Source organism: Hylobates moloch, unplaced genomic scaffold, assembly GCF_009828535.3.
Source record: "Hylobates moloch isolate HMO894 unplaced genomic scaffold, HMol_V3 SCAFFOLD_4, whole genome shotgun sequence".
Taxonomy (NCBI): Eukaryota; Metazoa; Chordata; class Mammalia; order Primates; family Hylobatidae; genus Hylobates; species Hylobates moloch.
This window is the reverse complement of record NW_026652279.1, coordinates 71,606,315-71,633,621: the sequence shown is the minus strand read 5'-3', so window position 1 is coordinate 71,633,621 and position 27,307 is coordinate 71,606,315. Positions and strand designations below refer to the sequence as shown.

The following is a 27,307-nucleotide window of genomic DNA, read 5'->3' as shown; positions in this document are numbered from 1 at the left end:
GTTATAGCAAAGGTGCAGTAAAATCCACGGCAAAATGAAGTAAAACTACACTCACTAGTATTAATCAGGTTCAAAGGAAAACACTCCTTGTCTGACTTTCATTCTTAACAATGAGGAAAAATGAAGGAGATGTGCAAGGTTAATACTCTTATGTTTCAAATTGTGGCTTAATGCAGGTGTGCACGTAAGGGTGGGGGAGAAAAAGCAGTAATTTGAGCAAAATCACTGAGAATTGGTAATCTGAGAGGGCCTTGGTGAACAGTGTTATATTAAAATGACTATTTTATGCAAATGTGGCTTCTCAGCTATGCTTTTAAAATTAGACTAGTTTTACCTTCTATATGGCATATACTAATGTATAAATATAGGAGCATATTTATTGTGTTTTCATCATCATCATTATTCACAATCAATAAGAACAAAATTAATTTTGTGAATCTAATAGATCGGGGCAGTGCTAAATGTTTTGCTGGAATTATGTCACTGAGAACTCATTTACTAATAGTAGCTTGATGAGTAGTTACTCTCGTTAGTCACAAGATACACACAAGGATTCTGAAGATTATGGAGGCTGAGTCACAAAACTAGCAAATGACAGACTCGTAATCATGGTAGTTTTAGTACCTAGCAAGGTTTTAGTAGACAATTATATATACTAATCAAAATGAAAATGAATGAATTGAAATATGTAAAATAAAATATAAAAGAATAGAGGATAGGAAATAATATGTTCTTAATTGCCGTATTTGATTTTCTAGATAATGAAGATTTTGTTTTCTCTATTTGTGATAAAATTATAGCTTGAGCTTAGAATTTGTGCGTGATATGCAGTTACATTAAATCCTAAAATACTAAACTCTAAGTACTGTTCCAATATGTTTCATTGCATTTTGTTTTCATTTATTTATTCAACAATAATTTTTTAGTGGCACTATGTAATAGGCATTGTTTTGGGCACTGGGGTTACAGCAATGACCAAACAAACAAACAAAAGCACAAAACAAATTGAGTTTGTCTCCAAGTGTCAAAATAATCACCTCCACTTTCACCAACAAACTTCATTTCTCTTACAGCATCCATTCTAGGTAGGGATGAAAAAAATAAATAAATGCAACATATCACGTTACATATTGATAAGTACTAAGTACCTATTGATAAGTACATGGCTGCAAGGAAGATAAAGCATAGGAGGGCAGTAAGGAGACGGAAATGGAGATTAAGGAAAGCGAGTATGTGTGTTGGTGTAATGCACAGGGAAGGGCAAGTACAAAGACCCTGAGGTAGCATGTTTAGTGTTTTTATTTCTAGGAATAGCAAGGGTGCCAGTGAGACTGGAGTAGAGTAGACTGGGAGAGAAATACAGAGTGTCGTGAGAAAAGATTGGAGAATTGCCAGGTGAACTAGAATTTTTTGGTTACTTTTTATATGGAAAATATAAAGCTCACTATAATATGCTTATTTTTAAATTATTCTTAGTTTAGTAATTATTGAAAATATTATAATGTTTAAATGATTTCAATTATGTTAGGTTAATTTGAGCAATTTACTCCTTTTCTCCTTGAAGCAAATTCAGAAAGAAGCATACTTTAGAGCCCAAATGGAGATTATCTCTCAATTTTGACATTTATTTGTATTTTGGCTTTGGGAAAATTACTGAAACTGGTTGAGCTTTGGTTACAAACTAGAGGAGTCATTCCTGTGAGGATTTGATGATAAGCTAGAGAGAATTAATTCCTTGAACTTAAGTCAAGTTCATGGCATTGAATAGACTGAATAAATGTCAATTGTCTTCCCTTTTCTATTTCTTTTTCACACACATCAGTGGGTCTCTCAAAATATAAAAAATTGTGTAACAATATTTTTAAAGGACCTGGATCAACAGCATTTTAATTTAAACTCTTTAATATTTACATACAAAGCAAAGTAAAACTAAATTTAAAATAATAATTGACTGCTTAGTTAACTGTAAATTCTAACATATAATTAAATAAAACAAAAATCGGTCATAAGAACTATTGAAGACCACTTCCAGTCACAGATCACCCAAAATCTACCAATAGCCAAGCAAAACTAGATTTATGTAAGTTGCTATGGCAAAGGAGAAAACATAGCAGATGAATCTCTGGATGTAGGTAAGAAAGAGTGAGAAGATACTTGTTACAGGATTTGGGCTTCTGCTGGGTATTCTAAAGAGGCTTCTGGATTGTGTGTTCTCAGGATTAGGAGCATGTCAGTGATGGGTATATGAGTAACTTTATCTAAAAAATGAAAATATTGTAGGTTCGCTATTATAAAGACACAGTAGTTAATTTCGCTAATTTTTGTGGACATTGAGGGTCCTGGTCTCTGTCTTGTTTCACACCTGGTCATAAGATGAACTTGTCTTTGTCTTATTCCACGCCACAGCCAGAGACTACCTTTATTTGATTCCTCTACACATTCTGGAATATTGTTTGTCGAGAATATTTTAGCCTATATGTCAGCTGCCAAGGTCATTTTCACTACTTTGGAAATCCAAAATGGAAGTATTATACAATTCTTGAGCATTTTAGCTATTAACCATATTTCAATATGCATGAATAAGTAAAACTTCATGTAGGAAGGCAATTGAATTATCTAATTTTTAAAGGAAGTTTTACATTAAAAATGTTACACTTTTCATGGCTAGCCAATTAAAAATAGCATCTCATTCTATCATGGTTTAATATGTAAATGGCTAGAAGGCAGAAACCAGATCTATTTAAATTATTTTCCTAGCATCTAGCATACCATCATTCAAGTATGTGAAGTTAATTAAAACTAACTGATGATAATGCTAAATGTTTCTTTAAGCTTGCAGAACATTCCCCAGAGGTTAAATGAGTAGAGGGTGGAAAGGAGACATTGAGCAACAGTCAGCATCAAAATTAGAGCAAATGGAGCAAACTGGTGTGGTCTTCATAAATATCTTAGAATAATGATAACAGCATCTCAATGGTTGTTCCCAGAGACAGTAGATCATGGCTGTAGTTAGATCCACATGTGCAATCTAGATGATATAGAACTTTCCATGAATGAGAAGGGGGAAACAAGAGCTCAGGCTTGGAAAGGAAGAAGATGGTTAATCTGGGATTTATGGAGCATAAGTTAAGTATTTCTCCATTGTTTGACAATATTCTTGTGATGAATGACCTAAAAGACTGGTCCAAATGGAGGAACATTTAGCATTTCAGATCCACAGAGATGATATTGTTTTCAGTGGTAAGTCAAAAGAGTAAATATATATTCCTACAATAATGGAAACAGCTATGAATACATCTGAAATAAAAATCCTCTGATGTTGTAGAAACCTAAGTTTGGTGAGCAATAAGAAAATTAAAGTTAAACATACAATGCCAAGAGGCATAATGAAAAGAGTATAGTAGGAGGACTTATATTTCTAGGGCTTAACTGTGTTAAGTCTGTAACCTTGTGATATACAATTTATATGAATCTAGCCTGTAAAATATATCAGAGCAACATTTTTAAAAATAAGATATTAATCATACACTTAAATACTGCCACTATAATGAAAGAGAGTTCTTTTAAAACTGAAACTTAAGAAAATGAAAAGCAGAACTTTCACAATGAATCACAAATACCTGCAGATTTTACATAATAGGGAAGAGGAAACTTCACAACTGAGCAGTGGGAAAAGCCACTTTAAAAATTAATCAATGAAAACTCAAATTCGTCCTCCCATTTTGACACAGATTTCTTTGTAAAATAACTTTTTATTTGTGAGTTAATTTTTAGAAGAACAAATTGTATGAGTTAGATAATTGTTTAAATCTCAGTAGAAATAATGTATCTGCATTCATAGAAAGTACTCTACACAAAACACAAAAAAGAAGAAAATGACTGAATATTCATTTTCTGTATGTATCATGGACAAAAATTACATTAAAAATAAACTGAATGAAAATGAAAAGTGCAAAAGACAGAAAACTAAAATATGTCAGACTATTGTGTTTTTTCCTGAAAAAGCATTTTAATACTGTAACAAAGAACTGAAAATATAGAAAAATAAGAGTTCGAATTTTAAAAATGTGTGTATAGTATAGTACATTTTCTATATAATTCATCTCATCATGAAATCTTATGCTTATCATTAATGTTTGTTTAGTACTTCCTTTAACAGTACTAGGCCTTGCCTATAAAAATGAGTAGCTATTTACACATGAAGGTTATTAATGTTTAAAGCAATAAATAGTTAAAACAGCTCGTAGAGGAGAGCCTGCATGTACACCCAACAAATTCTATCTGAGCATCAAGGAAAGGAAGGAGTGAATGGCTGAAGGAAAGGAGGAAGGAAGAGAGGAAAATAAAGTGTTAAAATTGTGTTTAAATGAAATTAATTAGATTAATAGTGAATGAAAATAAGAAATATATTATATATATTTAAAATAACAGAAAAACGTTTGGGTCCAGTTGTTACTAAAATTATATCTTTTTAAGGGGCTAAATGGTCAATTGACAGTCCTGACCTTTACCTTCTTGATGATTGTATCTCTATTCTAGTTACCATGCAAATTACTAATAAAGTCAATCCATTTTTCTCTTAACAACTTACATTTTTAAAATGTATCAAACTATTTCTGAAGACATTCCTTCCTTGCCTTACTCCCTTTTAAAGATAATTACTTTGTGCCCGCAGAAACTACATTCTTCCCTGTACTTTTATGTTACTTTTCTGGACCAACTAATATGCTTGATCAGTTCTCCCTTTAGTTGCAAAACAATGAAATTGATTAAAAATAAAATTCCGATTATAGAAGACAATATTCAATACAGATGGGTTTAAAGTTTGGTAATTCAGTTGTTTGTATCTTCTTTTTATTCTCAGATGTGGGCAGAGATTCTTCATTTCGTGTATTCTTGGCTGTTGTCCTTTTTCACTTATAAAAAATAATAAAGTTCTTATCTATGCAGTCTACACTACACAAACCCGTACATTTCTCTAGTCCAGGTCAAGACGTTTATTTTAAATTGCCCTATGTTAGTTACATTCTCTTTGCTTTCACTACCTTTCTACATATTATATATTAAATGTTTCAGGCTATATCAGCTTATCAGATAGGAAAAGGAATATTCCAAGGAGCATTCAAAATAAAATAGCTCACTCATCTGGCATCTCATTTATGAAATGCTAATTATCTAATTATCTTGTCTACCACAAATTATATATAGTACAAGGGCACAGAATATAAAAGGAAACAGGGAAGGTGAAATGAAAATTATATTTAGGTTACATTTTTTAGAACTAAACTGTTCTTTTGACTAACAAAATGCCATATTTATGCCTGGGAATGCCTTAGAAGAATTTTAATTGAGCATAAGATATTTCAAAAAGCTACTGAAATGGTATATGTGCTAGAATCATAAGGTGATCTATGCTGTTTAGTAAGAGATGCATTTCATTATGTCAATAAAGATAGCCTAGTGTGTGACCACCATTTGAGATTCCAAAAAATTTTTAATTTTTTTCAGAGAAGTTACGTTTATGTATTATATGACCAACAGTATATATTACTGCCAGATTTTGCTCATGAGACAAATATTTTTTTCTTTTATAAAGGATAAGAATATTTATGTTAAATATTAAAAGTAATTGAATCACCAGGTATTTGAAGCCATCTACAGGCAAGGATTCAAAATGTTGTTATTGTGCCATTTTTTATATTATTAATAGTATGTAACAATTTGTGTGTGTGTTATTAAAACATTGAAGAGGAGATATATATATATAATATATATATATTTGTGAATGGGAATTCCAAATTAAAAGATAATAAATGTATATATAAAATTAACATAACATACTCTGAAATTTCCTAATTAAACTTATCATCAAGTATGCATTTATAAAACTTTTCGGAAGTTTTAAAATTATTCTAAAAACACAAACTAATTTCATAAAGAGGAAAACCTGACTTTTTATTATCTATTTCTCTGGCTTTAATGGTATATATACACAAATTGAGCAATAATTGGCATGCGGGATCCTGAAATACACCCATCTTGTAAATAATGAGTCCACCTTCAAAATACATCTCTACTGTGTCCTCTCTTGTCATTGCTTTTTGGCTCTTCTTTCACTAGCATTGTCAGAATGCAATACTTTAAAAAAACTTTGATGGCTCATAGTTTTACCCAGAAGAATACAATATCTTTATTCCATAATTGCAAAACATTTTCATTTTTAGATTTATAAAGAGCAAGTAAAATACAACTAAAATATATTCTTTTTTTTTTTTTGAGACGGAATCTCGCTCTGTTGCCCAGGCTGGAGTGCAGTGGCACGATCTCGGCTCACTGCAACCTCCGCCTCCCGGGTTCAAGTGATTCTCCTGCCTCAGCCTCCTGAGTAGCTGGGAATATAGGCACCCGCCACCACACCCGGCTAATTTTTTGTATTTTTTTAGTAGATATGGGGTTTCACCATGTTAGCCAGGATGGTCTTGATCTCCTGACCTCACGATCTGCCTGCCTCGGCCTCCCAAAGTGCTGGGATTACAGGCGTGAGCCACCGCGCCCGGCCGAAACTAAAATATATTATTAAAATTTCCTCATCACCAAATGCTTTCAACATGTTTCCATTTATGGACTGTGTGAAGTAAATTCTTATGTTCAAAATCATAAAAGGTAAAAGAACATTGTCATATTTTCCTTTCAGCAAAAGCATATGGTTGTAAAACATTGTGTGATGAGTCCTTCCTTGTATTAGAAACTGTTCCAATTCATCCATTTTCGAGCTTGATACAATTTATCTAGAGTATCAAAAGTGAAAACTTGTTTTACTGTCATTTTAAGACGCTTGAGCTTCACTATTTTCTCTTTGCATTTATCTTCCAATTTTTCTAATAATTTTGGGGTGTCTTTATTAATTTCCTTCTCTTGCCATTATAGGCAGAAAATGAAAAATTCTGAGTTCTCAATTGATATCATGAAAGCCAAAAAAAAAAAAAAAAACAAACAAACACAGTAGCAAACAGAACTACAATATGGTGTTTTTGTTTCTATACTTCTTTTAAATTTTTACAAAAGAAAATCGAAAACCTGGCCAATCCTATAAGCACAGAAGGATTAGGTAACAGTGATGATTTATGTCACTTGCATAACCCTTCTACCTCAGCATTGTCCAATACAACTTTCTGTGATGATAGAAATGTTCTCTATCTCCAGATGGTAGCCAATAATCAGCTCCCTGTGGTTATCTGCAATTGAAGTGTGGCTGTTGTGACTAAGGAAATGCTATTTAAATTTTACTTAATCATAATTGAATTACATTTAAATTTAAATAGCCACATGTGATTAGTTGTTACTATGTAGACATTCTCACTCTTACATCATTTGTATATATATCCATTTTCTTCTTATGTTATTCTTTTTATCATAGTTGGGGATAATTGATGGGTTAGTGGTGAAGTAATACCTAGGTCCCTGAAGTAGCAAGATTTCTCATAATGAAAGAAACATAGTGTCACCAAAATTTCATAATGTATCTTAGATTTATAAGATGATTTAAAGTTTCCATATCATAATTGCAAGATTAGCCAATTTTTAAACCTAGTTTTAAAATTAAATGGTTGTTTTTTTTTTGGAGGACCCTCTAGTAAAGAAAGAACACAAATTATGAAATATCATTACTTAAACATAGTTGGAACTGTTTCAAATGCATTTAAAATAATGTACCATATAGTCAACAATTATAAAAATGTATGGGCCGGCACAGTGGTTCACGCCTGTAATCCTAGCACTTTGGGAGGCCAAGGCAGGCAGATCACTTGAGCTCAGGAGCTTGAAACCAGCCTGGCCAACATGGAGGAAACCACGTCTCTACAAAAAATACAAAATAATTAGCCACGCGTGGTGGCATGTTCCTGTAGCCTAGCTACATCGGGGGCCGAAGTGGAAGGATCACTTAAGCCCAGGAGTTCAAGGCTGCAGCGAGCTGAGATGGCACCACTGCACTCCAGCCTGAGTGACAAAATGAAACACCATCTAAAAATAAATAAATAAATAAATAAATAATAAATAAGAATTAAAATGAACAAAAGTGCTGATGCATTTATTACCTATAATTTTACGGCTACTTTTTGCTTCCCTTTAAGGTCTTCCTTGTGGCCCAACTTTACGATAGAGACACATTGCTTCTATGCCTCTCCCAGATACATTCGGTTTTACACACTGCCAAACATGTCTTCTTAAATATTGGTTCTTTACCTGATACTTACAAACCCGAGATGATTTCTTATTGCTTCTAACGTAATGTCCAAACTCTACAGCTTGACATTCAAGGCTTTTAAAATACAACCAACCCCCTATAATGCTGCTCTCAAGTACTTTTTTTCAGATAATGCATTCTGTGCTTTACATTATTTCTAGATGCCTCATATATAGCCAGCATTCTTTAATACAACACTCTGTTAATTTTTCCTTTGCCTTAAATCCCTTCTTTTCTTTCCCTCTAGAAAATTTCTACCAGATCGAATACTGTGTTTTCTCTGAATTATTTTAAATGTCACTTTTCTAAGTAATCTTCTTTGCTTCTGACAAATGTGTATAATCTATCCCTCTGGCAACTCCCATAATACATCAGCCAAGTACTATGGTACCTACAATATTGAGTTTGAATTATTTGGAACTATATACAATTTATCTAATTTATTAATACTATATTCCTATGGGTTGCTGTTTTTGCAAATGTATAACACTTGTATAATAGTGGTACTGTGTCTTGTATGCACAGTGATTTATAAGTGTCTTTCAAATAAATAATGATTGCCACAAAAGCATTCACTAAAATCGAAAGAAATTTAACACACCTTTGAAGAAAAGTACTGGATAATTTTCAGTATTAAGAAATGTAAGTTAAATGGAAAGTGAGAATTTTACTACAAAATTACAAATGGGAAAAATAAACTAAACATCTTAGAAAAACACAATTGTACCCAGGAAAAAATGAGAATCAGATAGTGCTGGAACTGAAAGAGTCCTGTTAACCCTTGGTATATTAACCCCACTGCTCCTATTGAGTGGTAGAACTTGAGGTGTGGATTGAGTTTGATTTACAGCTTTTCATTTCAAGAGTGTATCATAACGGCCTAACTCAGAGTATTAAGCATTTACTTCCTTTCAGGAGTAAGCAATGATGTGAGAGAACATAAGCAATTCATATCAATGCATGCAGCGCCACAGTTCTCTAGTAGCTCCCTATCTTTTGTAACAAAGAAGACAGAGATAGATACATAAATAGATAGATAAATAGATAGACAAATATAAAGAAAATAGGCCGGGCGCAGTGGCTCACGCCTGTAATCCCAGCACTTTGGGAGGCTGAGGAGGGCGGATCACGAGGTCAGGAGATCAAGACCATCCTGGCTAACACGGTGAAACCCCGTCTCTACTAAAAACACAAAAAATGGGCCGGGCGTGGTGGCGGGCGCCTGTAGTCCCAGCTACTCGGGAGGCTGAGGCAGGAGAATGGCGGGAACCCGGGAGGCGGAGCTTGCGGTGAGCCGAGATTGTGCCACTGCACTCCAGCCTGGGTGACAGAGCGAGACTCCGTCTCAAAAATAAATAAATAAACACATACATAAATAGAAAACAGATAATGAATGAAATAAATGTAAATATTTTAAAGAAAAGTGTTATTGACATTTTGGGCAAGAGAATTCTGTTTATTGGGGGCTGGTGTGGGGCTGTCCTGTGCGCTGTGGGATGTTCAGCAGCACTCCTGGCCTCTGCTCATTAGATGTTAATTGCTATTCTCCTTTCCTTCAGACATTTTCAAATATACTTAGGGGATGAAATTGTCCTCAGATGAGAATCACTATTTTGAAGTAAAACAAAAATGGCTTCACAATAGTGAGTTAATGCAGTTTTCTTTAGTATTAATGTTAAGTACCAAGATATCATAAGTTTGGAAACTCTTATGTAATAATATTTCAATAAGGCAAAGATTCACAAATCTTTCATCTGCAAGACACTTTAAAATTTCTAAATTTCTAAATTTCCGTTAGTACAAATTTGCTATCGGGAGTTTTTTTATATTATTTGTGGATGAGAAGAGTTTGTGAATAAAAAGAACCTGTTTTCATAAATGAGACAGTGGGTGTATTTTAAAAGAATATTTTTAACTGTCAATGAGATAAACAATGTGAGAGAGATATATAAGAGTGTACACAATATGCAGATCATATAGAGCCAAAGTCTTGGGCTGGGTGCCAATTTAACCAGATAGAGAAAGTTAATTTTGATGAATTTAATAGAACACAGTATGAAAAACATCAATTGCTAATGTAGTCTAAGAGAGACTAGAAAACATAAACTCATCGAAATGTGGTTAAGATTGGAGAAAAAGGGTCAAACAAATTTATCAGTGTTAACTTCACTCCTTTGAGCATGTTTCGTATTCTGTACAATGAGGAGAGCACAGAATTTTTGGTATGTTTTATAAGAGTTTGATGAGCCAATGCATACAGAGAAATTACATCAATGCATATTATTTACCAAGTATTTGATTAATGTTTACTATTATTAGAAGTTAGTTGTGACAAGTAAATTTGATTTTGTAACAAATTTAATCAGTAGTTGGAAAATATTTCAAAAGACCATTATTCATTTATTTATTCAACAATTACTTAATTAAGGTCCAGTAGTTATTCTAGGACATGAGGATAAGTCAGTGTACAAGATAAAGATGATCTCTGCTTTGATAAGCATGCATTCCTAAGAATATGCCAAACACTCAGTAGCACCATTTAAGACTAATACCTAATCTTGAGGGACTGCAATGTGAATGTCACAATGTAAAATATTATAATGTTACAATGTTACCATTCTAGTGAAACAATGGATAGAAATGGGTACTAGCACTCTTCTTTGTATGTCTTAGAAACTATGTGTTTGTCAAATGCATAAATGAGAGTACTCATAGGAACTAATTTTGTGAACAAATAAAATTATCCATATTATAATTTTCTTTCAACCGAAGACTGTAATATAAGCAATGCAAATGACTGCTACTTTGTGTTATAAACCACCATATTTCTTCACTCACTACATTATGCAAAATAGGAGGGTACAGTAGTCTTTGGTTGTTTCTCTTACTTAGCATTTTGGCCATCATCCATAACAGGTTAAGTGTTAATTTTATATAACCTTAAATTTCTATTATACTTAATCAATTACAAAAGAAATACGGTGTTTTGTTTTTTTTTTTTTTCCTGATATAACATTTGACTCAAAGCTTCTTTTTATTTATCTACAAAATCTGGTGATGGATAAATTTTGTTAAACCAGTGACGCTAAATACTTTAAAAGCTTGTGCTTTTAAGATTGTTCATTAGGTGGTTTAATAAAAGCTTCATCACAGGTCTTTTCTCTTTTAAAATCCTTGCTAAGGATATAGAAAATCCATTCTGCTGGATCAATATCTTTACTGTGATTCAAATCTTCAGTCATTCAAATGGAACGTGAGCTATCCTTACTTCCCAAGTTTATAAAACCTTTAAATTTTTGTATTAAAGAAGAATTTTTTTTTTTTTTTTTTTGAAATGGAATCTTGCTTTGTTGACAGGCTGGAGAGCAATGGCACGATCTCGGCTCACTGCAACCTCCGCCTCCCAGGTTCAAGTGATTCTCCTGCCTCAGCCTCTTGAGTAGCTGGGACTACAGGCGCATGCCATCATGCCCCGCTAGTTTTTGTATTTTTAGTAGAGACAGGGTTTCACCATATTGGGCAGAGTAGTCTCGATCTCCTGACCTCATGATCCGTCTGCCTTGGCCTCCGAAAGTGCTGGGATTACAGGCGTGGGCCACCGCACCCGGTCAAAAGAAGAAAAACCTTTTATCCATAAATCTAGCTCTTGAAAGTAATTGTGTTTCTTCCTAAATAAGCCCCAGAATATGTCAGACAAAAGTAAAAAAAAAAAAATTTAGGAAAACAATGGGGCTTTCCACATTTAAACATTTCATAGACATTCTAAAGAATACTTTTTGTTTCTACAAAAGTCTTAGAGCATTTTGCTTTTAAAGTATCTGTGTATTTTATTTGGATACTTACAAGTACTGAAAAATTATTTGTTAATGATTGAATATATGCCTATCTTTACACACTTGTGCAAAACTTCATTTTTTTTGCATCTTGAACAAAACATTTATTTACACAACACTTAAAGAGCTCTTACAATTTACTAAGCATAAGATATAAGGACACACAATTGAGTAAGTTAATATATTAGATTTTGAGTGCTCAAAATGTTGTGGATATATTATAAATATACATTATATACATTCATGTATATTTAATAAATACAACGTTGAAAGGACTGATTTTTTAAAGGCATTTTAAAACTGCGTGAAAATTGCTAGTTTGCAAAAAATATCTGAGTTTAACATATAGGACAAAACTAGAATAAATAGCAGTCATATTAATGCATTTTTTCTAACCCCCTTTTAAACTATTACTAATTGGTACAATACAATACATTATATCAGTAAATTAAAAACAGAACATCATACACATCTCCAATGTACTGAACCAAAAGAGTCATTCTGTTTTGTGAAATAGTAGAGCAGGATTAAATGTAAAACACATTGCTCCTACAGAGGAAAATAGAGGAATTATTTCTACAGTAAGTCTGGAATTACTATTTAAGTAAAATTTGGTTTAGAAAATATTCCCAATTTCAATCCTTTGAAATATGTTTAAAATGAAAAACTATGAACCAGAAGAAAATCTATGGTTAACTTACAAAACATATTCACAGAAAAAAAAATACAAACTTTTTTTTCTAAATCTTAGTAGATAACTTGGCAAAGGCACGCAAGGAAAGGTTTGGATGATGCAGTATTGACTTCATTACTATTCATATCTGAGTCAGTAAAAAGTGGAGTAACACATTAAGTGCATAAATTTAAGATTATTTTAGAAAACCATTTACATGTAATCTATTGTGCATTGTGCCAGTCCTTACAAATAATCCATTCATTTTGCTATGTAACAAAATAAATAATAGAGAGAAATATGTTTACACTGGAGTCTCACACATTAATATAAGTAGTTTGCAGACATCCTGGAAAGTGAAGACTTTCAAAATTAACTCAGTTTTTGAGATGACAACTTTTCTGTTGTTTGGTTAGCTAACAAAGTATAGTAGTTCTAAACTCATTTACAAGTATTATTTCTAGAATATCATTGATATCTTACTAAAATGTTTTTAGAATAACATTGCTTAATCAATTCTCTTATGTACGATAAAGTGTCTGATGAAAATAAATAGAAATAATAATGACAGAGATTTTTATCAAAGCCAAAATTACTTCCTGCTATTAAAAACAATTATTTGAGAGTCAAGTTTAAGATAATAACCTCATTACTGTAGTATTTGTGGTTAATAAAAAGGCGTGTGGTGAGTATTACTAAAATGGCATGTTTAAAGAGAAATAATTTATATCATGGAAATATAAACTAGCTTTGGCTGAATAATTAAATAAATGTCTTCACAGTTGAGTACTACCTCTGCCAAAATCAGATGAGTAGAAAATACTTTACACATGTGGTACTTGCATTAAAAAGAAATTGGCATTTTTATCAACATAGAAAATTGTTACCTAACGATATCCAATGCAGATTATTTGTAACAGAGAGTGTGCAATATACATTTAAAAAATTTTTCTTTTTTTAAAACTTTCTGTGGGTACATAATTGGTGTATATATTTATGGGATACATGAGATGTTTTGATACAGGCATGCAAAACGAAATAAGCACATCATGGAGAATGGGTTATCTATCCCCTCATGCATTTATTCTTTGAGTTACAAACAGTCCAATTACCTTCTATAACTTATTTTAAAATATATAATTAAATTAGTGTTGACTATAGTCACTTCGTTGTGCTATCAAATAGTAGGTCTTGTTCATTCTTTCTAATTTTCTTCTTGTACTCATTAACCATTCCTACCTCCCTCTCAAACCCCCAGTACCCTTCTGAGCCTTTGGTAACCATCCTTCTACTTTCTATGATTATGAATTGAATTGATTTGATTTTTATATCCTACAAATAAGTGAGAACATGTGATGTATGTGTTTCTGTGCCTCGCTTATTTCACAAAACAAAATGATCTCCAGTTCCATCCATGTTGTTAAAAATGACTGGATCTCATTATTTTTATGGTTGAATAGTACTCCACATTAAATTAAATATGAACCAAGATTAAAAGTTAATCTAAGGCTTGCAACTTAAATATTTAAGATTAATTATATGTTAATAATTAATATATTAACTAATAATTATATTTCTTAATAATTAAATGTTAATTAATAGTTCAGATTAATTATAATGCTAATCTTGTTAATGTACCTTCTAAACATCAGGCCCCAATACATTTCAATTAAGCATTTAAAAATATTTTAGAATAGTATACCAAAATGATGATGAGAAGATATATCACAAATTTTATTGCTGGCCATGCAAGGTAGCTCACACCTGTAATCCCAGCACTTTTGCAGGCCAAGGTGGGAAGATCACGTGAGGCCAGGAGTTCGAGACCAGCCTGGGCAACACAGTGAGACTCCATCTCTTCAAAAATGGAAAAAAGAAAGAAGAAAGAAAGTAAGAAAGAGATAAAGAGAGAAAAAGAGAGAAAGAAAGAAAATTAGCCAGGCATGGTGGAGCACACCTGTGGTCCCAGCTACTTACTAGGCTGAGGCTGCAGGATCGATCACGTGAGCCCAGGAGGCCGAGGCTGCGGTGAGCTGTGATCATACCACTGTGCTCCAGCCTAGGGGACAGAGTACGACCTTGTCCGAAAAAAAGAAAATAAAAAGAATATTACTTCCACTCATTTAATAATTATTTAATAAGCACACACTTTGTTTAAACACCATGCAGGACATGGAGGTTATATCAACTACTTTTCAAAAGAACATTACACAAGGGTGAAAAAAGGAACATGCAGCAATGGTCTCTGATCAGATTTGAAGGTAATGAATGATTGCCCTTAGCAAATGGCATTTGAATTAAGATTTTAAAAATATGTAAGAATTAAATAAGCAAGGAATCTCTCCAAACTGGAGCATTTCTGATAATTTGTATGAAGGCAAAATGAAACACATTTATTAAAGAACTTGATAAAAATAAAATTGCCTGGAATTCAAATAATAGAATATTAGAAGACAAAACCATAAAGAATACAGATTATGCAGGACTTAAATGGTTTAATAAATTTTTTAAGAGAAAAGATTAAGTATGAAAGGTTTTAATTAGTACGTTGATGTGATCAGATTTATGTTTTGAGAAGACAATTTTGTTTAGTTATCAGAGCAAGATTTAAAGGGTTAAAATTTTGGCACAAAGGAGACCATTCACTATTTTTGCAAACTTGATTAAAATAGTGGCTGTGGAACTATGAAAAAGTAGTGAATTAATTTGAAAATTATTTAGAAGATAGATTAACAAGAGTTCATGGGTAACTGATTATAGAAAAAACAAGGAAACAAGAGGTATCTGGTATATGTCACTGCATGGACGCTAGTGGTATCTATAGAAATAGAGATCTCTGAAGGAGAAACGTGGGGGGAAGATTGGAGACTGAGTTCATTTTGAATACATCAAATGTGCCAGGCCTTTTAGATATCCAAGCGAACATGCCACATAGGCGTTGCACATAAATAAGCTTGTGAAGCAGAACTGCACTAGGATGTAAATCCATGAGTGATTGGTAAGTAAATGGAAACTAAAGATATGAGTGAGGCATAAAAGACCTAGAGAAAATCATGAGAGAACAGAATTTGAATCCCGTTCACCCTGATCGTAAACATTTAAAGGCTACATAGAAAAATACCACCCAACAGAATCTGAGAAAATGTAGCCTGGGACCTAAGCATTGAACCAGGAGTATATGTGGCAGGGAAGGGGTTGAGGAACAGACGAAGCATAGGTATTTGTCAAGGAAATCTAGGGAAGATAATTTTTTAAAATTATCTTTACATAAATTCTGTTTTTGTGTGTGTGTGTTTCCTTATTTATTTGGAAAGATAGGTCTTAGAAACAGGAACTAATCAATATTTTGAATAATTTTGAAGTCAAATAAATGAATACTGTCTTACATCTCTTGATTTTTAGTAACTTAGAGTTTATCTAGGTTATTCCTAAGAGCTGTATGGAAATATGTGCTAAGTATATTATCTGCTTTGGCGTTTGCTTATAATGGAAATTCTGTGTGTCAGATCTAAAGGGAACGCTGAATCATGCTTCGAGGGAACATTTGTTACACAGATTCTCTCCTCTCCTGTACTGTTTAAACTAAACAGGCAGAGCAAAACCACATTTTGCTTTCCTCTTTTCTCCCACCTGCCTGCCACTATGTAATTTACCTTACCAAAGCAGATCCTGTGGTGACCTTCCATTTCCCTTTGGCACATACTATTTTTGTGTACTGAGAAGGGCAAAAGTGCCTGGGAAATAATACCTCCTCACCAGCCTCCTCCACCCCCACCCGCGGGAGCAGTCCTCAATCAAAGAGGATAACTAATAAATACATATTCCATCAATAGTCCCGTCTCTTGCCCATCGAGTAAGGTAACTCAGAGTCATGTCCTCCACTCACTCTCAGTTCCACAGTGGAATTGAACTCAATTTCTTTTGCTCACAGTGTAGTCTGCTCACTAACACTGGCTTCATTTACTTCCTTCCCTTCCTGTCTCACTTCTCAGAGCTTCCTGAGATTACCACCTGGCACATTCCCCGCTCAATAAAAGACAGCCTCAGGATCTCTTTGTTAGGACATTGGACACCGTGTTAGGGTTCTCCAGAGACATGGAGCCAATAGGCTGTACATACACATAAAAGGAGATTTATTGTAAGGAATTTTCCATATGGTTATGGAGGTGAAATTCCAACATATGCAAAGTGAGTCAGCGAGCTGGAAGACCAAGAGTGCCAATGGTTTTAGTTCCACTCTGAGTCTAATGGCCTGAGAACGAAGAATTGATGATATAGTTCCAGTCCGAAGGTCTCAGGATCCAGACCCAGAAAGACCCAAGGTTTCCATTCTATTCTAAAGGCAGGAAAAAAGTCAGCTTTGCTGGTTCAAACGACATCAGGCAGGAAGATTTCTTTTCTACTTGGAGGAGGAGCAGCCTTTCTATTTTATTTAGTCCTTCAAGCGATTGGATGAGGCCCTTTCATATCATGGAACGCCATCTGCTCTACTCAGTCTACCAACTTTAATGTTAATCTCCTCCAAAAAACATCCTCACATTAAAACTCAGAATAATGTTTGGTCAAATAGCTGGGCACCCCAAGGCACAGTCAAATTGACGCACAAAATTAAACATCACAGACACCCATGTTAACATAATTCTGTCTCCCCAAATTATACATTTCTGATCTTTCACCTCAAACTTTTTCCATGAAAACTAAACTCTCCTTTATAATATGTCATGGGGAAAATAAATTTTGCTATATGTATGTTTAGTTAGAGGTCAAAAGACCATAGGCCTCAGTTTGACCAGAACAGTCTGGTTGACAACTGTCATCTTCATAATTATTAATATTTTGTCTTCTTCTTTTAAAAATGTCCTGTTCTGGAGATGAAATTATATGATTATCCTATTCAATAACTGATCCCATAGATGTGCTGATAATGGAAAAAATTAATAAAGTATGTTTAAATCTGATATTCAATTTTTTTCTTCTATCAGTTAAAAATGTATGATGAATGTGTATCATATTTTTTCAGATTAATTTTTCTTCCTAAGTCATTTTGCACCACAAATATTTACTGTGATGTATTTGAAATGTTTATTTGCAACCAGAATATTATTTTTAGTTATCTGAAATGCATTCTCTTGTTTAAGGAATTAAAGGAGAATGCATTTGAAAAGAATACATAATTTTAAAGTATGATATAAATGATTACATTTTATATTATACTTTATTATTCTATATATGAAAAATCTAAATAATATTTTTCCTTAGATAAGGTAACTCACCTGAAAATTACACAATCAGTAGTAACTCATTTAACTGGCTCTAAAATCAAAGAATGTATATAATAACAGTGCAGATCAGTTCAGCTAAGAAGGAAAGAGTGAGAAAAATTGTGATCTTCTGGAGAGCTCAGAGCCTATTTTGTTTATTGTGGAGAATGTGAAGATAAGAGGAGAAGACAATTTCACATTGACTGTGGGCCAGACAATGCCAGGACTAGCAAAGCCTCATAAAGAAGGAATGTGTTAATATTGTCTCTTTTTTGAGCTTATTTTCAATTTTTTTCTATGAAATAAGTTATCTTTATGTTGATTAAGGAATATTGTATGTCATTCAAGTTATACATATAAATGTCTTAAAGTATTCTTTAATTCTCACTAGGGATGATTTATTGTTAAATGGAAATAAATAATTTTCTAACAAGCATGCAGTAGCGTATATAAGAAATGTTAACTTTTAATAAAATCATAAATGCTATTGGAAGTGACTCACTAACTGTACTTCTGTACTTCAGAGCAAGCAGCATGTGCCCGGTGCTGCATCATTGCGTTTTGAAAAGATTCTGCATAATACTCGTGAGACAGTAATTGAGCTTGAGTTCATTGTGGGTTCCTTATTGTGAGTCCCTGGTATTCCTGTAACAATGAAAATGTTGTTATTCAGATGCACATAAATGCATTCAGCCCATAATAATAGTATTCATAGCCATCTATAAATAGTTTAAGAAACAATTGTACGAAATGCTTGATATTCTTCTGAACCACTTTTTGCAATTCCACTTTTAAATTCAGATTTCAGAAATAATACAACAGTGGTGCTCAGGAGATATTTAGATATTTTTGTTAGCTTTGCATGGACAGGTTGTTAGATTTTTAAATCACACACCCTATTTTACCAAATCTAAGAAATGCTTTATAAATATACACAATTATAAATAATATATAAGAAATGCTGAACACATAGCATGATGCACAGTTATTAACTGTCTAGTTTTGTATGTGTTTAATTACCTTTCTTAATATTCTTTTGTTTCTAGATACACCATCAGTTAAGATTATACCATCGACTCCTTTTCCACAAGAAGGACAGCCTTTAATTTTGACTTGTGAATCCAAAGGAAAACCACTGTAAGTGAGTTAATGAGCAATAAAGCTTTTTACTTTTTTTATTTTATCTTGCTTTGATTACAAGCTTTAACTGTAGGAATCCACAGTTTGTTTCTTTTCTTGGTGGGCAAAGTGATCTCTAGAACAGAAAACCTCATGAACCATGTCTTCATTAAAGTCTATGGAAGATTGGTTTTTACTTTGTCATCTAATGAAGTTTCTGGGAAGATTTCCAGCTGTTATTTCTTTTTTTATTTTTTCCAGTAAGATATTTTAACCTGAAGGGAGTATATCAGTCACTGTTCATATCATCAGACTATAAAAGCAGCACACTGTTGAATTCTGTTCTCCCATGAAAAACTTAAAAAATATTGAAGCATCCCCAAAATATGCCCAAGTTTTAAAGTTACATGAAGGCTCATTTTCATAAAAGGAAAATCAAATCTATATTTCTTATGAAACACCCAATGAAACAAGTAACGGGTCACAAACTCAATGTGTTTAATTGTAAAGTAATTTCAATATTAGAATATATGCACGTCAATGTGATAATGTCACTTCAACCCTAAAACTTCACCTTTTGAAATGTGTGTTTATAAATAGCTAGTCAAAGAGTACCAATTATTAAGCAAAACTTACATATGGATATTTAAATATGGATTATTTAAATTCTATTTGAAAGCAATATGATCATTCGAATACAGGAACACTCTAAGCCTAGCTTTATGTAATTTACTTGATTTGTTTAAAAGATTCCAATTTATTTGAATTCTGTTTAAATTTTAATAGAAGGAATTAAATTGTTCTTTGTATATAACTATATGAGATTGCTTCTGGCAAATCAGGTTAAATTACTAAAAATTTGCCTCCAATAACATTTATATTATTTAAGTTTCATACCATCCCATGGGGAATTTTTCTAAAAGAATTGTAAGATAGATGCCTGGCACTTTAACTTCATCAATTGTGTGCCATTTTATTTTTTACCATATTAATAAATCCATGCCTTATTTAACTCAGTTTTGATATTTTTAAACTGTTCTCTCTTCTACAGAGATTCTTTTTGGTCTTCTTTCCTTATCCAAAAGTACATTTGTATACATTTGGATTATGTGCACAATTTATGCAATTAAATGAGGTGAAGTTAGGGAACATGCTTTATAGAATGCTTGAAAATAAATGAATGCCTGCTCAAGTAGCATCCAATTGTCTTACAATGATTCTTTGATTCCATATCTACTTACCAACAGTAGAAACATTATTTTACTTATGGAAATTATTAGACTTTATGTTTTATATAATTAAATATTTAAGTAGTTCATATCACTCATCTAAGATATGGTTGAATGAATGTGTCTTCTTTTAATCTCTTTTCAGTTACCTAGAAATAATCTTAGATGTGTAGTAATCCTCTGCACTGGAGATGAATGAAAAGCACAATAATTTCTTATTTATTTTATTTAAGAATACAAATTTCAAGAGATTTATGAAATGGAGAATGTTACCTTTCTCAGAAGGATCCTGATTACTATCATTTTGCAAATAGATAAAGGAAATAAGAAAGGCTCTCTATTTTACAGAAGAGAAACTAAGGCTCAAAACTTTTAACTAAATTTTCCTATTTATCCAGATTTAAAATTAGTGAGTGAGAATTTGAATTCAGTTCGGTCTTGCCGAAAGCCTTAACTCTTTCTATTATGTGCTGCTACTTCAATTGCTAAATGTAAATTTCCACTTATTCTAGCTAAAGTTACTTTTGAAAAACTAGAATGGGACTGACAATAATTTTCACCACCGAAGTTGAAGCCCTAGATGCTTTAGGGCGGTGAACTGGCTAGTCTCATGATAGTTTCACTGTTGCCATCCTCCTTCATTAGGCTTTCTTCTATATTTATATTATTTCTGGAAACTTGTCAAATTTCTACAAAACTAGTCATTTCTGGCATGAGTTTATAACCATATAAAAATCTGTAATTTAATGTAGTATCTTTTGGCAAATAACTCATAAGCTCCTTGTGGAGCTTTACTTTCTTCAAAGTAAAGTAGTCATTATATGTTGCCTTTACCTTCATAGATCCCAGTGTTATATTCTGTATGCTGTGGTCCACAAGTAAATATGTATTAACTGATTTCTTGTATTATATTCTCATTCACAACTTTCCCTTTATCATATTTCCTTGCAGACTGTCAGGACATTAGCATTAAAGTTAGAATCAGCTTCTTTGATGCCTTTCTTCATTTGGACTATTGCTTCTTCTTCGTTCTTCTAATCATCTTAAATAAACTTCTCTACATTTTTACAGTAACTGTCTTCTCCATTAGATGAAGGCATTAATCTCTTTAAAAACAGTCTAATTTTTAGCCTTTCTGTAGTTTATATACTATTTCCAACAGTGCCGGATGAGGCCGAAAGGATAAAAAACAAGAGAAGACTGAAACAATTGGATTTTCCCAGAAGGAAAGCTTACTGATCTTAAAGAAAAGTCTTACCAGAGCAAAAAGAACAGGATGCAAATTGAAATGGTTTAATCAGAGAATTAGTAGGTAGTAGGGAAGTGAAGATAGTCACTAAAGGAAAGACTATCAACTTCAAAAATGAATCAAAAAGTGGAAGAGGGATGAGAAAAAATTCTGTCAAACGCATTTTAAAATAAAACAATAATAATAACACATATAATGGGGAGTCTTGCATATTTTAAGATAGCAGCAAAAGAGAGGGAGTGAAAATGAGGTATGTGATATACTCAAACAGCAGGTTAGAATTCCCTGTTTTACTCAGGTAATCGTGGTCAAAGTTCTACTCCATTACTTTGCAACTATTGTACCTGTATCTTCATTTTGTTAGTTAAGAACCACTGAGAAGCAACACTGTAGCTTAGTCTTTGAGTGAGCCCCAAGCACTTAATTTTTATCATCTTTATCATTTACCTGATCCACCTCTCATTAACATGTGAAAATCAGGAATGAATAGTGGCTGTATGATTTCTTTATATCTTGTAGCTGTCTTCAATAATACATTTAATCTGTGGCCAAAACTTCATTGTTTCTTTTTTTTTTTTTTTGAGACGGAGTCTTGCTCTTTCACCCAGGCCAGAGTGCAGTGGCGCGATCTCGGCTCACTGCAAGCTCCGCCTCCCGGGTTCACGCCATTCTCCTGCCTCAGCCTCTAGAGGTGGGACTACAGGCGTCCACCACAGCGCCGGGCTAATTTTTGTATTTTAAGTAGAGACGGGGTTTCACCGTGTTAGCCAGGATGGTCTCGATCTCCTGACCTCGTGATCCGCCCGCCTCGGCCTCCCAAAGTGCTGGGATTACAGGCGTGAGCCACCGCGCCCGGCCCATTGTTTCTTAAAAAGTATTTGAGTAATATGTTTTGAAGAATGAGCTATTCAGAGTAATTAGGTATATTGGTAGTAGGCAAAATCACACCACTATCTTTTGTGTAAATCACAACATCATGGCATGGCTCAAGTTGCACTGAGGCTGGTGTTCCGAACCTGCCCTTCTTTATGCTAATGTTGTTTTCCTTGTTCTAAATGTGAGGGCCCCAGTGACTGTTTATGAACAATCATGCCTTATTTGCCTGCTTTGGACTGAAGCCTTTTGCCATTTTCCTGTGAAACAGCTGCATAACTTGGGCCAGGACCAAATTGTTCCACTTGACAGTACTTTAGAAGCATTCTATTCTTTCCTTAAAAGAGAGATTACTGTACATGTCTGTCCATTGTTTTAATTTTAGTTTAAAGTGAGGAACGAGCTAATGCCAGCCACTTTTATTTCAAGTCCCCAGAGTTTTTGCAACCCTCTTCTTTCTTTGGCTAAATTCCCAGACAGCTTTCAGGCAGCAGCATTCTCCATTTTAAAAGTAAACGAAAACACACACACACACACACACACACACAACATGAAACCTTTATATTACATTAAAGTCATGACCTTAAATGGCGTGAGGTTGCCCCCAACACGCTGTAAATAATGAGTCATCATTCATTTTAATCAAATGTGTAATGCTGTTTAAATTCACCTCCAAAAAAGCGATGTGACATTTTCAGTGAGATAAATATGTATTTGGCATCTATTCTGTAAAAGAGAACAGTTATAGGTATTGATAAATTTTTCTATGTATCCAGCACAATGTTTACGTTGTACTTACTATTTTACTTTCTGGTAACCACAATTTTTCTTTTGTTCTTGCCATAAATCTAGTATGCATAATTGCACAGCATGTAACATTCCAATTGTATGAAAGAAGAAAGAATTTAATCTTTAGGAAGACAGATCACATACTATATAGCAACTAGTGAGGTGTTTTGGAGAAATAATTACACATCTACTTTTGAAATGATCAGGAATTAAAGAACTCTGATGTGTGTATATTAATGTATTTTTCTGTTAGGATAATAAAGATTTTTAACAACAACAACAAAAAAACAGACAAAAGGCTGGGTGCTCACACCTGTAATCCCAGCACTTTGGGAGGTCGAGGCAGGAGGATCATCTGAGGTCAGGAGTTCGAGACCAGCCTGGGCAATATAGTGAAACCCCGTCTCTACTAAAAATACCAAAAAAAAAAAAAAAAATAGCCGGGCATGGTGGCGGGCGCCTGTAATCTCAGCTACTGGGGAGGCTGAGCAAGGAGAATTGCTTGAACACGGGAGGTGGAAGTTGCAGTGAGCCGAGATCATGCCATTGAACTCCAGACGGGGCAACAAGAGCAAAACTCCATCCAAAAAAAATTAAAGCAGAATAGTTTTATATAAAGTCAATTTTCTTAGCCTAACATGTACCTTTTTACAAATCACAGGTTATTTGCTAATCATTATACAGTGCAATTACCATCAGATGAAATGACAAAATAAACCATGAATCAAAGAAAGCAAGTTATCATCTAGAGTGAAATATTGTTTACCAAAATAAGATAAAATATGTACTTTAAAATAATATTAATCTATAATAGCAATTTTACATTATTTGACCCAATATATAGCAGTTGTTATTACAGAATATTTACCTCTCTCCTGCTATATAGAAAATCTCTAATTAATCCTCGAGATCTGTATGTTATTTTCAAATAGGATGCCTAAGATGTCAAACTCTGAGGCACAAAATGTTTTGAGGTATTGTAGAAAGAGAATGCAGACCTGGGTTTAAATTATAAATCTACGGATATCGGTGGCCTGAGTAGTCCTAAGCAAATCACTTAAGCACACTCAATATTTTTTTCCTTTTTTTAAATTGATGAACTTTATTTTCAGAGCAGTTTTAGGTTCACAGCAAAATTGAGCGGAAAGTGCAAAGATTTCTCCTATATCCCCTGTCCTCACCCACTCATAGCCTTCCTCAGTATTGACATGCCATACCAAAATGTTACATTTATTATAATCAATGTACCTACACTGACCCATCATTACGACACCAAAGTCCAATGTTTACATTAGGGTTCACTCTTACACATCAAGTAGTTTTATCTCCAAAACAAAGAACACGAAATTTATCAAACAGATTGTTTTAATAATGACAGTGTATATGAAATGTCGGCCTCCAAGTAATTATATAATACATCATAACAATGAGGGTGATAAATTATTATTTGATCAAGGAAATACATATAGTGTATCTCAGCAAGTTTCCAACTCAGAAGTCTTAATTATATATTGAATACACATGCTAATATTAGGCTATTATGGCAACTCTGACAACTGAGTTATCATCTCACATATATTCTCAGGCAATGGGATCCAAGATTTCAAGCAAAATAAACACATTTCAGGACAGTGGGTCTGTGTTTTCAAAAACATATTTAAACAGCAAAGGAACCCAGACTGAAGTCATGGCAAAACTGATATAGCAACTTCGATATTTTATTTGAAGTTAAATTATAATACTTATAAATTAGAGAGAAGAGAGGCAGTGTCATGAACCTCAGTTGGGGTAAAATCCAAAATAGTTAAAACGAGACACTGGAAAATCCTGAGCCACAGGAAAAGCCCCTTCACTAATTTACCTTAATTTTAAGGTAGCACAAGTTTAGATCAATTTGCAAGGAATAGAAGGAATTAAGATTGAGTTTTAGTTTGATGTGTGTGAGAAAGGCTACACTCTGAAGCAGTTTTATTGGGATGAAAGGGACTAAGTAGTTAGTAAGTTTTGACAAAGAACAAATGCAGATCTGGAAGGCCTTAAACAACCCAAACTAAGTAGATGGCTTGGCTCAGGAGTGGTGAGGAATCCAGGGTCAGTGATGCATAAGACCTTGTTTTGGCATAGTTTTTCATAATTTTCTCTCATGCATAATTGTTTAATTTAAATCACACAACTATTACGTTGTAAAATGCTTACAAAGACTGTTGTAATCATTTCAATTTTTTTAGATGAAGAAAAATAAGTCTTGTTCAAGTTATATGAGCTTTCCCAGTAACACAGCTGATAAATGGTAGAATTGGGATTACAAAGAAATTGCCCTTTTGTATTAACAACAATGATGGTTGTATTTTTTTGTTTACCCCATGTTTTTTAGCATTGATGTTTTTCACAATAATTCAATAAAGTTGGCAAGCATTGAAGAGTTCTTATAAATTGCTAGGACAGCCCATATTTCAATCAAATATTTGTTAAAAAATATACCACCAAGCCTGCCCTACAAGAACTCCTGAAGGAAGCACTAAACATGGAAAGGAAAAACAGGTACCAGCCACTGCAAAAACATGCCAAATTGTAAAGACCATCGATGCTAGGAAGAAAGTGCATCAACTAATGAGCAAAATAACCAGCTAACATCATAATGACAGGATCAAATTCACACATAACAATATTAACCTTAAATGTAAATGGGCTAAATGCTCCAATTAAAAGACACAGACTGGCAAGTTGGATAAAGAGTCAAGACCTATCAGTGTGCTGTATTCAGGAAACCCATCTCATGTGCAGAGACACACATAGGCTCAAAATAAAGGGATGGAGGAAGATCTACCAAGCAAATGGAAAACAAAAAAAGGCAGGGGTTGCAATCCTAGTCTCTGATAAAACAGACTTTAAACCAACAAAGATCAAAGGAGACAAAGAAGACCATTACATAATGGTAAAGGGATCAATTCAACAAGAAGAGCTAACTATCCTAAATATATATGCACCCAATACAGGAGCACCCAGATTCATAAAGCAAGTCCTTAGAGACCTACAAAGAGACTTGGACTCCCACACGATAATAATGGGAGACTTTAACACCCCACTGTCAACATTAGACAGATCAACGAGACAGAAAGTTAACAAGGATATCCAGGAATTGACTTCAGCTCTGCACTAAGCGGACCTAATAGGCATCTACAGAAATCTCCACCCCAAATCAACAGAATATACATTCTTCTCAGCACCACACCGCACTTACTCCAAAATTGGCCACATAGTTGGAATTAAAGCACTCCTCAGCAAATGTAAAAGAACAGAAATTATAACAAACTGTCTCTCAGACCACAGTGCAATCAAACTAGAACGCAGGATTAAGAAACTCATTCAAAACCGCTCAACTACATGGAAACTGCTCCTGAATGACTACTGGGTACATAACGAAATGAAGGCAGAAACAGGATGAGAAAGCAGGAAAGATCTAAAATTGATACCCTAACATCACAATTAAAAGACCTAGAGAAGCAAGAGCAAACACATTCAAAAGCTAGCAGAAGGCAAGAAATAACTAAGATCAGAGCAGAACTGAAGGAAATAGAGACACAAAAAACCCTTCAAAAAATCAATGAATCCAGGAGGTGGTTTTTTGAAAAGGTCAACAAAATTGATAGACCACTAGCAAGACTAATTAAAGAAGAAAAGAGAGAAGAATCAAATAGATGCAATAAAAAATGATAAAGGAGATATCACCACTGATCCCACAGAAATACAAACTACCATCAGAGAATACTATAAACACCTCTATGCAAATAAACTAGAAAATCTAGAAGAAATGGATAAATTCCTCGACACATGCACCCTCCCAAGACTAAAGCAGGAAAAAGTTGAATCTCTGAATAGACCAATAACAGGCTCTGAAATTGAGGCAATAATTAATAGCTTACCAAACAAAAAAAGTCCAGGACCAGACGGATTCACAGCCGAATTCTACCAGAGGTACAAGGAGGAGCTGGTACCATTCCTTCCGAAACTATTCCAGTCAATAGAAAAAGAGGGA

At 33.6% G+C, this 27,307-nt stretch overlaps 1 protein-coding gene across 3 annotated transcripts in view; it reads left to right on the top strand.

Annotated features, from left to right (window-relative positions):
* Positions 1-27,307, top strand: part of CADM2 (cell adhesion molecule 2) — a 1,095,912-nt gene that overhangs the window by 950,732 nt on the left and 117,873 nt on the right. For all 3 annotated transcript variants that reach the window (XM_058437644.1, XM_032150399.2, XM_032150397.2), the window contains one exon: positions 19,059-19,149. In XM_058437644.1, the coding sequence (XP_058293627.1) occupies positions 19,059-19,149 (91 nt within the window). The remainder of the gene's footprint in view (positions 1-19,058; positions 19,150-27,307) is intronic.